General features: G+C 49.9%; 1 protein-coding gene across 4 annotated transcripts in view; it reads left to right on the forward strand.

The window, feature by feature from the left end:
* Sipa1l3 (signal induced proliferation associated 1 like 3) overlaps window positions 1-12,109 on the forward strand; it is a 220,383-nt gene that overhangs the window by 162,454 nt on the left and 45,820 nt on the right. For all 4 annotated transcript variants that reach the window (XM_019208749.2, XM_019208750.1, XM_019208751.1 and 1 more), the window contains 2 exons: window positions 3,254-3,505; window positions 4,411-4,548. In XM_019208749.2, the coding sequence (XP_019064294.1) occupies window positions 3,254-3,505; window positions 4,411-4,548 (390 nt within the window). The remainder of the gene's footprint in view (window positions 1-3,253; window positions 3,506-4,410; window positions 4,549-12,109) is intronic.

Genomic DNA, 12,109 nt, shown 5'->3' on the forward strand with positions numbered 1-12,109 from the left:
AAAAAAAAAGTGTCATCATGACCTTGAGTGCTTGTGCAGGCTTGGGAAGAATGCTCTTTTCTTTGTCACTGTCTGATGGGGACAGCAATCTTGGGACGTGTTCAAACGTATTACGTAGTCCCAAGACGTTGGATCACAAGGGCTAAAAGTTGCTCCCTGAGAAGAGACATTGAAATCCCACAAATGAGTGAATAGAAGAAAGATGTCCCTGAGCCCCTCAGAAACTAGGCTGTCAGGATCAAGGAAGAGGCCACCATAGCCAGAGGGCCCAGAGGACATCCCTCCTTCAGGCTTTCCCACATGTGGCCAAGAGGCTGGAACAGAGTAGTGCGGTATTAGAGGACAAAGACTACAAGCAGCCTGAATATCCGTCAGTAGGGAACTGGCTGGGTGAAAGCCAGGCACCGGGTGATGTAATATTGATTGTTGAAAAACAAAATTAGCCAGGTGGGGAGAGGCGGGGGACATATGTGTAATCCCAGATCTCAGGAGGCAGGAGGATCACATTGTCAAACCCAGCCTGGGCAACTTCATGACTTGACCGTGATCCTGTCCCAGAATAAAGGGCTGGGGATGTAGCTCAGCATGAAGGCCCTGGGTTCAACTCCCAGTACCATCAAAGAATTTAAAAAAAAAAATTAAGCAGTTTGTAGATATAACTCAGTGTTAGAACAGTTGCATAGCGTGTGCACAGCCCTGGGTTTCATCTCCAGCACCCATCTCCCTGCAACAAGAAAGGGGAAAGTTTTTTATTTTCCTTTTTTTTTGGTACCAGGAATGGAACTCTGGACCTTGCGCTTGCAAAGCAGACGGCAGAGCCACTGAGCTAAATTCCTGGCCCTGTTTTTTGTTTTTTGACACAGGGTCTCAGTATGTATTCTAGGCTGGCCTGAAGTTGAAGTCACTGTGTAGCACAGGCTGACCTCACTTGAGGCGATCGATCCTCTGCCTCAGCTGCCCAAGTGCTGGGTTTACAGGTGTGTGCCACCATTCCTGGCAAAAGAGGAAAAAATTAAGTGAATGTGTTTGTGCTCCAATGGCATAGTAAGAAGTATTGGGTTTTTTGTTGTTATTTTTTGGTTGGTTGTTTTGTTTGCGGGGAGGTTGGGTTTTTTCCCTGAGTTTTGTGTTTGTTTTTGGTTTTGGTTTTGGTTTTTTGCTTTTTGAGTCAGGGTCTTTCTATGCATTCCAGGCTGGCCTCAAACAGCAATCCTCCTGCCTCAGCCTCCAAAATGCTGGAATTATAGTTGTGTGAACTACCACACCTAGCTGTTAGCATGCTATTTTTGTTACTATTTTAAATTATATATGCTTGTCTGCATAAGATATTTCTGGAAGAATACATGAGAAACTGAACAGTGGTTCCTTCTGGGTGAAATGGAACAGGGATGCCGTTTTATGCCACCTTAATCTTTAGGAACAGTTCAAAAATAGGCAAATGAAGTGGGGCTTCTCAAATGATACCGTGCACCACGACCATCACATACAGCGCAGTGACACACACGTCTTGGGCCCCATCCCCAGGGAGATACTGATCCAGATGATCTGATGTGGGACTCAGAAATTTCATTCTTTACTGAGTTGAGTGACTTAAATGCTGGGTTTCAGATCACAGGGGAAAGCTAGAAAGGAGAAGCCAGGGAGGAAGTTTTTGCAGAGCCTCTAGTTGGGTATGACTGGACTTGGGGAAGTGGAGGGGAGACGTCAGCCTCTGAGTTTGTGAGAAGAGCAGGCGACAGTGCTGGACCCTGCACGAGTGCTATTACTGTGCCCCTGACTACCCTCATCTTACCAGTTAGGACTACAGCTCTAAGAAGAAAATCCCTTACCAGAAGCACACAGGTGGTTAGAGCTGGGATCTAAACCGGCCATGTGGCCGGGACTAGGCATGTCTGTGTCCTCAGGAGTCTGACTGTAACACCCACCTGTTTTCCCTGTCGTACCATTCTCTCGCAGTCTCATTTCATGGGGACACACTACCAGCTCAGCTACTCCTGTAAAAATAGGCCTTTCCCCCAGTAGTTCCAGAAATGGCTCTACACAGCTGATGTCATTACTGTGCTTGGCCCTGTTTAAGGCACATGACAGTCCCGTGCTACTCACTGCATGCAGGGGAGAGGTTTCTGATTGGACAGGCCTGGGCCACAGGCACATACCTGCAGCCAGGAAGTAGAATCTGCCCCACCCAGAACATAGAGCTGTTATCAAGAGAGAGTTGTAGAAGCCGGGCAGGCAGGAGTACCAGGTGTGTGCCACATGAGGGGACAATGACACCTGCCTCCACCTCTATAGCCTGGCACTTCTGGCAGCTCTGCTAGATGTCTGTCATTACTGGTCCCCACCTAGTGCCTGGTGAGGTGTGGATACCTAGGGATCCCCACACGCAGCTGGAAGGAACTTCCAGGGACATGGCCTGTCAGGCTGAGGTGCCAGGCGTATCCTCCTATCACCTTGGCCTGGCTCCTTAGCAGTCCTGTGGGCCCACAGCTTCTGAGCCGTCAGCTCTATCAGGCCTTTTACCCAGTGGCCATGAAGGTTCCCTGGGCTTCAGAGAAACCTCGGAGATCAGCACGGTAGGGGCATGAGAGCTTCCGGGCCGAGTACTCCTTGGAGCCCGGAGCTCGCAGCTGCTGGGAAGTGGATTTTCTGAGCACAGGCCCCGCCTGTGCGGCGGATGCCAGCCCAGCCCGCACATCTCCCCACCTCGAGCCAGGATCACTGTGGTGTGTGTGTCAGCCCTGGTCTGGGGGGAGTCACAGGCCGCTCTGCATCTATTTCAAGGTTCTGGGTTTCATAGCTTTTTTTTTTTTAACCACCCTGCAAAGTAGGTCACCTGTTCCTCTTCCAGCAGCCTTTGAGATTCTTTGGAACAAGGCAGAGACTGTCCTTTGATGCCGAGGGCATCCGTCTTTCCGGCCTGAGTACTGCTAAGGGGGGCCTAGCTGGTGCACAGAGGGCACTGGCTGGCTGGAGGCTTGGACTGGGGAGAAGAGAGAGGATGCAAGACAGAGCAGGAGGAGGGCGAAGGGATGAGACAGGCCTGGCGGTCGGAGCCCCTTCAGAGCCCCTGTGTCAGGCCCTGTCCTAGACTCTGAGCTGGTTTCAGACCTGGCTCAGCCTTTAAAATAGGTCATCATGGTTCAGCTATAGCCAGGAAAACCTGGCCTGTGTAAAGGAGGCAGCAGGTCCCTTCCAGCAACAAGACCTGTGCCAAAGGGCTGGGTTCTTCAAGTAACCAAGCTGTTCCCCCCAGGGGCTGGCCAGAGACCTATGAAATGAATACCTCGGAGCCTAAGACTGAGCAGGAGAACATCACCCCCGGGGGCCGGCCCCCCTACCGCAGCAATGCCCCCTGGCAGTGGAGTGGCCCAGCATCCCACAACTCTCTACCAGCCTCCAAGTGGGTCACTCCAGCTGCCCCAGGCCACGCCCAGTCCCTCAGCCGGCCGCCGAAGCAGACCCCCATGGTCCCTTTCCGTGAGTCCCAGCCACTGCACAGCAAGAGGTAAGGACCCCAAGGGGGACCCCTTCACCCTGTCTCCCCGCTATCCATGCCACCCACCTCTCCTCCCCACAGTCTGCCTGCTGACCTTGTCGTCCCACTATCTCCCTCTGCACCCTCCTCCCTTCTGCTTTTCCCTGGGGCCTCTTGTGCTGGAAGAGCTGCCCGTGGGTAGAAACCCATCTACTAAGTACAAGCTGGAACTCTGCTTTTTTAAAAGATGAAGGGACTGTTAAGCCCAAAATGTTAGGACTGTGACTTCTCAGAGAGGCTGCAAGGAGGAAGGGGAGTCTTGGGCTCGGAGGCCAGGCTACTAGGGAGTTTGATGATGAAAATGTTAAACTTCTGGATACTGTTTTGAATACAGTATATATTAAAGATAGGAAGGACTGGGGATGTGGCTGTGTGGAAAGCACTTGCCTAGCATGCATGAGGCCCTGAGATCCATCCCCTGCCCTGAAAAGAAAAGAAATGTGTCCTCAAAATGAAGGAACTGGGCTGGGCGTAGGGACACAGGCCTATAATCCCAGCACTAGGGAGCTAAGAGGCTGAGTCAGGAGGATCACTGCAAGTTCCAGGCCAGCTTGAGCTACATAGTGAGTTCAAGGCCAGGCTGAACTACATAGCGAGACCCTGTCTCAAAAATAAATAAATACATAAATAAAGCCTTGCAGAGGAGCACATCCTCTAGGAGAGGGGCAGGAACCAGGAAGAGGGCGCCGTGCAAACCCCAGCCTCTCACGGCCCTTTACTCAGCTTCCGTCTCTTCATCCAAAGAGAAGATAGCAGATGAGAAGTAGTTGGGCCTGGGAAAAAGAGCGTCTGTCTGTCTCTGTCCTCTTGAGGTTCGGTACCTCACCATCGCTCCTGCCTGCCTCCTTCCTTTCCTCTCTCTTGTCTCGTTCCAGGCCTGTCAGCTTCCCAGAAACCCCTTACACAGCGTCACCAGCAGGGGCCGACAGAGTTCCTCCCTACCGGCAGCCTTCTGGGAGCTTCTCCACCCCGGGTTCTGCCACCTACACAAGATACAAGCCATCCCCAGAAAGGTCAGTCTCCTTGGGTTTTTCAAGTTACAGAGTCTGGTGAAAGCTGCAGATCCTTTAGGGAGTGCACCTATCCTAGTTTTATTTGCTACTTTATGGGGTCTCTGGACCCTGGAAGGTCGTCAGAACACCTCCAGGGGACTGGCTGTGTCTCACATTTAAATGTAGGCCTAAGTGGGACCGGGTGCAGTCACCATTGGCCTTCCTTATAGCAGAGTTTTGGTTGCCATTTTCTTGACACCTGTATTGTTTTTAAAGTCAGACCACCCTCCGTCCAGCCTTGCCATCCATCCATCTCTCTCATTCCCGTGATCTTTCAGACATCAGCCCTACCCCTTGGAGCCATCCCCAACCTGGCAGTCTGAGAGATCTTCCCCAACCCTCTGCGGTTCCCCAGTGCCATCAGGATAAACACAAATTCCACAGCTTGGCATTTGAGGCCCTGCAGGATCTGGCTCCAGCTGAGCTTGTGACCGTTCTCTTTCTCCTCACCACTTCTGTGCTCCCAGCCTTCCCCTCACCTCTGGTCCACCCTCCACGCGGCAGCCAGAGGCCCTTTCTGTATCTGGCCTTGTCCGTCCCCTGCCCCACACCCTCCCACAACTCCCAGAGCCCTCAGTACACATCCTCGGTTCCCCCACCATGGCCTCCCTAGGCTCTCACTCCTTGTAGGACACACGCCAGCCCCACTGGACACTTCCAGACTTGTAAGAAGGCCACCTGCATTTCACAGCCCTGGCCTTGGAACTCTTCCCCTTCCTCACCCCGTACCACCCCACCCTCCACACTTGAGTTTTGGTGCTGCTGCTGCTGCTGCTGGAAGTGGCATTTGAGCAGAGACTGGAGAGCTGAATGAGAGTTTACCACAGAGAGGAGAGAGCATTTCAGACAGAAGAGGGGCCGTAAGCAGAAATAAGCAGAGTGGGGTGGAGCCCAGGAGGCACAGAGCGGAATCAGCATGTGGACACTGTGGCGAGCAGGAGCAGCTGGGCCACAGAAAGGGCCAAGCCTGGAGTGGCAAGTGGCATGATCTGCTCGTGACAAAGGTGACAGTGCTGATGTTACTGAGAACAATTGGGAAAAGTTTTTTCCCCCCCAAAGTCTTTGTGTCCACCCCTTTATTTTCTGAACTTTTTCCTTGGAAATAATATTCACAGGAAGTGGCAAATAAATGTACAGGGACAGGGCTGGGGATTTAGCTCAGTGATGCCGCACCTGCCTCACAAGCACAAGGTCCCAGGTTTGATCCCTGGTACCAGGAGGGAAAGAAGGAAGGTAGGTAGGGACAGGGAGGTCCCATGCACCTTCACCTAGCTCTCTCAGTTGATAACATTTGAGTTGAGGAAACTGACATTGGTCCAGGCCGTACAGCTTGCTCAGAAGTCACAAGTTGCCAGGTTGTAATCCCAGCAAGTTTGAGGTCAGCCTGGGCAATTTAGCCAGACCCTATCTTAAAATTTAAAAAAACAGGACTGAGGATATAGCTCAGCATTCCCTGGGATCAACCCCTAGAACTCCACCTTCCCTCGGAGTCACCAGTTACACATGTACTCATTTGCATGTGCGCAGCCCTGTAACCACCACAAGATGCCTTTCTAACCACTCCATCCCTAACCCCTGGCAGCCATTAACGTGTCCTGCATCTCTGCAGCCATTGTTCATGAGAGTTATGTAAAAGGAAGCACATTGTGCCTCGTATCATGATCAGTTCCTTATGGTTGCTGAGATGTATCCTGTGGTGTAGCCGTAACCCAGTTGAGCCACTCACCCACTGGGAGACACTTGGGTAGAGTTTGTTTTATTTTGTTTTGTTTTGTTTCTGTGGGGGAGCATTGAGCCCTGGGGCTTCGTACTGAGCTACATTCCCAGCCCTTTATACCATTATTATTATTAATTTTGATTTCTTTTGTTCTCCAGGGAGTGTTTTTGAGAAAAGGTTTCACTGTGTAGTTTAGCCTTGCCTTGAACTCACTATGTATCCCAGGCTGGCCTTGAACTCACGGTGCTCCTCTTGCCTCAGCCTCCTGATTACTGGGACTACAGGTTATTATTTATTTTGAGACAGGGTCTCGCTACATAAGTCTCTAAATTGCCCAGGCTGGGCTTCAATTTGCAATCCTCCTGCCTCAGCCTCTCAGGGTGCTGGGATTATAGGTGTGTACCACATACCCTGCTAGTTTCTGGATTTTGACTCTGACAAATATCCATGCTATGAACATGTACTTTCAGGCATGCAAGTTTCTGCATGAAAATAAGTTCTCATTTCTCTGGGATAAATGCCCAAGAGTACAATCGCATACCATATGGCAGGTACGTCCATTTCACATTCCCACCAGCAGCGTGTAAGTGATCCTGTTTCTCCACATTCTCACTGCCATTTGTTGTTGTCACTGTTTTTCATTTCAGCTATTCTGATGGGTGTGTAGTGATATCTCATTGAGGCTTTAATTTGCATTTCTCTGGTGGCTAACGATGTTGAACATCTTTTCAAGTGCTGATTTGCCAAATGTATTTCCTTTTTGGGGAAATGTCTATGCATGTCTTTTGCCCATTTTCTAATTGGATTCAATACTCTTCAGTGGTAGAGAGTTCTTTGTATGTTCTAGATACAAGTCCTTTGTCCACTATGTGGTGCTGGAGATTAAACTCCGGGCCTTCACACTGAGCTACACATCGCCACCTTTTTTATTTTTTATTTGAGCTAAGGTCTCGCTAAGTAGCCCAATCTGGGCTTGAATTTGCCATTCTTTTATGTAGGCCACCAAAAGTACCAAGGTTACAAGCATCCACCACCTCACCTGGCTTATTTTTTGAGACAGGGTCTCACTTAAGTTGCTAAACTGCCCAGTCTGGGCTTGAATTTACAGTCGTCCTGCCTCAGCCTTCCAGAGTCCTGGGATCACAGGCATGAGCCATTATCTGTACTTTTCTTCTCATTTTCTTTATAGGATCTTTCACAAAACAAACCTTGAATTTTGATGTAGTCCAAATTAACATAATCCTTTTCCTTTTCGAATCATGTTTATCGTGTTGTCTAAGAACTCTGCCTAGGCTTGGCTCCTGAAGATTTTCTCCTATGTTTTTCTTTAGAAGTTTTACTGTTTGATATCTAAGTCCTTGTTCCATTTTCAGTTAGTTCTTGTTCCATTTTGTGTAACTGAAAGGTTGAGGTCCCTTTTTCACCCATAGATGTCAAATTAGCTCTATCAACATTTATTGGAAAGACTCCCACCCACCCCCTGCATTTCTGTGGTGCGGGGACTTGAATCCAAGGCCTCACCTTTGCCAGGCAAGTGTTCCACCTCTGAGCTACATCTCCAGCCCGGGTTTTTGTTTTTGTTTTTGTTTTTGTTTTTGTTTTTGTTTTTTTGCTGCTTGGAGCAGACATTGATGGGTGGGGCTAATCAGGCCTATTTACATAGTCTGTTTTGAGTTCAATGGTCTGTCCCATCCATATGTAAGCAAGAGCTCAGTGAGTTCCCAGCAGTTCCCTGAGACAGAGTCTATTTATCCCCATTTTACAGAGGGAAAACTAGGGCTCAGTGAGGTGAATTCACTTGTCTAAGGTCATGCAATATGGGCAGGAACCCAGGCCTGTGATCCCAGAGGGCTAAACCCTCACCCCCAGAGCTGTCCTGCCTGCCCAAAGCACTTCAAGCTCCCGCTCCAATTCAGGGCAACCTGTGTGGTTCCCCCTGAAACACCTGTCCGTGGTGACATTTAGTTGGCTGTGAATTTGCATTTCAAGCTGTCTGACATTGGCAATTGGAAAAATATCCAGTTTTCCTACAACTGAGGCCCGCTCAGCCCACCCCTGTCTTCTAAGGGTGCCAGTGGTCCTAGCTGTGCTCTCTACAGCTCATGTCTCAGCATTCTGTGTCTCCATCAGCAGCTGGGTTTCCAGCTCTGCCAAATGTTCCTAGCTCACCTTGTGCCCTAAACCCCCAGAACTACTTTTCACAGTCACTGGACTGAGGTCAGAGGCCCAGGAGCAGGTCAAGGCCTTTTCCTACTGCACTGTTGTCACACGACTTCCTGTGTGTAGGAGGATCTGACCACCAAGCTCAGAACAGGGCGTTAGGATAGAAAGATGTGTGGGTACAGCTGTCCTGCAGACTACACTGGGCCCCGCACAGTTGCTCACCAGGCCCCTGGCTAGATTTTTTTTCCTCTGTCAAGGCCATATGGAGTAGCCGGCTTAGCAATTAGGAGGCACTTGACTGCAAGGAACAGAAAACCTTATTCAAGAAGACATGAAGCCCTGGGCATGGTGGTACACACCTGTAGTCCCAGCTACTCATGAGCTACTACTGAGGCAGGAGGAGCTCAAATTTGAGGCTAGTCTAGGCAACTTAGTGAGAGCCTGTCTCAAAATAAAATATTTTGAAAAGAGCTGACAACATAGGTCAGTGGTTAAGCACCCTAGGGTTCAATCTCTAGTACCACAAAAACAAATCAGTAAGTAATGTGAGGCATTAGGGGATTCATCATCTCCTATGCACAAGGACATCTGTAGGGACGCTGTGCATGGTTGCAGATAAAGCCAGTGTCCTGTGGAAAAGGAGGGAAGAACTACTTATTTTTAAGAATGAGGGGAACCGGGGATTTAGCTCAGTGGTGCCGCCGCCTGCCTCACAAGTGCAAGGACCCAAGTTCGATCCCTGGTACAAAAAATAAAGAATGAGGGGAAAATTATAAAAGGATGAGGAAAGTCACTTTGCTACCCTTTAACTAACCCTGGCAAAGTCACGTGAGGACCTACAGCTGTCTTTTAAACTGTCATCTACTGAAGTCATGTGACGGAGGAGTGGCCACCAGAGCAGAATCTGGTCTCCACCATTAGGAACAAAGAAAGTGATGGCTGTTGGGGTGCAGGCAGCCAGCAGTGGCTATACCATCTGTCTGCCCTTCTCCCCAGCCATCCTGGAGTTCCACTGTTCTGCTTGTGAGGGTAGGAGACTGACAGCAGGCCAGAGCCCCCTGCTGCGGTGAGGCTCTTGCCCACACTCATGTCGCCTTGGTGTTTCCCTCTGTGGCAGTGGGAGGCTCAGGCCAGCAGTACCGGAGCCCAACCCTGCTGACTGTCAAGGATCCCACCTTGACCTCCATGGAATCACTACATCCAGCTTCTGCTCCAGCTTCTGCCTGGAGATGCCCAGAACCGCAGCTAGTCAGTCACCATAACCTGATGCCCTTTATCTTGAAAGTGATTTCATCTTCTAATAAAAAGTAGAGTAATTACTCTGAAATGTCTCAGCTGAGATGGAAGACAGTCGGGCGATCTCCTCTTTCAGGGACGTTTGTCCAGAACCTTGTGTGTGGGGAAGTGAGATGTCCTGACTCTCGATGTGTTGAACTAGAATTGGGCAGTGATAAGAAAGGACCAAAACAGGACTTACTTAGTGTCACAATAAACGGTCAACTAAGCCAGTCAGTTTGCATGAGAATAATGAGGTCTTCTTAGTAAGAAAGTGATATGATTGGAGACAGTGCAGGTTGTCTTGATGGGGACAAGAGATAAACTCAGTAAAATACATCTGACTAGAAATGGTCTATCAGTTAGGATTAGGTTTAACTGCATAATCCAGAAAACAACCATTCAGCAGAGAGTTTCTTTATCCACATGGTTAGGGACCTAGCTCCTCCTTAATAGTTCATGGTCTCTGGCCTTCTACCTAGTGGTTCCTGATGGCTGCTCAAGCTGCAACCTTTAGGAAATAATGAGGCAAAGGCAGCCACAGCACACCTCTGAGGAGCTTTCCTGGCTGAATGTTAAAAGCAGCATTTTTACTATTATCTCATTCGCCAGAGCTGCAAGGGAGCCTGGGAAGTGTAGTCTTTGGGCCAATCACATTGCTGCCCAAATACAGTTAGGATTTCTCTTACCAAGGAGGATGGCACAGAGCAGATACTGGGGAAGCAGCCTGTGGTGTGGGCCTCTCATCCTTCTCACTTCCTCTGGCATCTGATCCCTGCCTCTGTTGACATTTTCCTTTGTTGCTCAGGATTCAGTACCAACTCTTTGGGGAAACTGTATAAACATGTCAACACTCTGTCTGCAGCTATGGTGGAGCCACAGTTTACCAGGCAGCTAGCCAGGTATGAAGGCAGCCAGTGAGATGAAGTTGGCTTAGAATCAAAGTTGCCTTTATAAAATCCCTTAGATTTCCAGAAACTGGACCTTTGGTTGTGAAGAAAAGTAAGAATAATCTTTTTGTGCTTCTGGTTATTTTGCTCTCTCTTCCTTTCAGGGGAAGTTAGAGGTCAGGGCCTGATCAGGGAAGGGAGGCTGATATGCCTTTTCTGGGCAGGAGAGTGGAGTTAAGTTTCTAGGAAGTTCAGTGCCCCTCTCAAGTGGCCCTCTGCTGTCCTGGAGGAGTTAAGCCTAGAGGTTAGAGCCTAGTCTTTGTAGAGACAGCCCTGACTTTGAGCTGGCCTGTGACCTGGAGAAATCGTTTAGCTCCTCTGTTGGACATCGAGGGTCTCAGTTCATCATCTCTCCTCCCTGCCAGGTCTTCCCAAGTGGAAGGGACGAATGCAAGGGGCCAGATGGGGAATAGCACTAGTAACGGAGGCTCAGTAACTCCCAGACATGGGGCCTGTGTCAGTGGGTGCTTCTGGCTGACGGGATCAGAACCCGACTGCCTCCCACACACCATCGCAGGAGAGGACACTCAGAGGCAGGGCAGGCTCTGAAAGGGCATGAGCAAGTGTCCATCCCTTCGCCTCCTCTCCTCCACCCTGCCCCTCAAGGCAGCTGCTGTTTGTGATGTGATGTCTGGGCCTGGCAACATGTGGAGGAAACAGAAGGCCATCTTTCCTTGTCATCTCTCTTAGGAGCAAGGAGACTTTTACCGGAAGCTACCAGGGCTGTTTTAGTCAGTTTTTGCTGGGTAGCAAACACCTGAAAGTCTATGTGATTTAAATTAACAAGGGTAAGGCCAGGGACTTAGCTCAGTGGTACCACACCTGCCTGGCAAGTGCAAAGGTCCTGAGTTCAATTCTCGGCACCAAAAATTAATTAATTAATTAATTAACAAGGGTTTATTTCTCTGGGGCTGAGGGAGTTGCTTGGTGGTAGGGTGCATGCTGAGGCCCTGGGTTCTATTCCCAGCACTGCTTAAAAGAGCGGAGACTTACCTACTCTCCAGTGCCACTGCTGGGTGACAGGGGCCCTCCCCGGAACCAGGCTCCCCGAGCAGTCACCATCCCGTCACTTCCTCTCAGCTCACTGGGGAGAACTAGCCATCTATCTTGGGGACAGGAAATGCTGTCCTGCCGTGTGCTTGCAGCTGGAGCTAGAAGTATTTTGTGAACGTTTTAATAACCCTCACAGACCTTCATGTCTCCTTAGCCAAAACTGTCAGCGCCTGTCCCCAAACCAACCCCCAGCAGGGAAAGTCTCTACTATAACTGGCTCTGATCTGAGGTGGATCGAACAGTGGAAGGTGTCCACGAGGTATGGAGAAGGCTCCGCCACCATCACCCTTAAACCCTGGCACTGACCCGTGGGTGTCAGGGTTGGCCTCTAGGAGGCTGTCTGCCTGGTGGATGGCTCTGTCAC

This window comes from Fukomys damarensis, unplaced genomic scaffold (genome assembly GCF_012274545.1).
Source record: "Fukomys damarensis isolate Sample0158 unplaced genomic scaffold, DMR_v1.0_HiC HiC_scaffold_19, whole genome shotgun sequence".
In the NCBI taxonomy this organism is placed as follows: domain Eukaryota; kingdom Metazoa; phylum Chordata; class Mammalia; order Rodentia; family Bathyergidae; genus Fukomys; species Fukomys damarensis.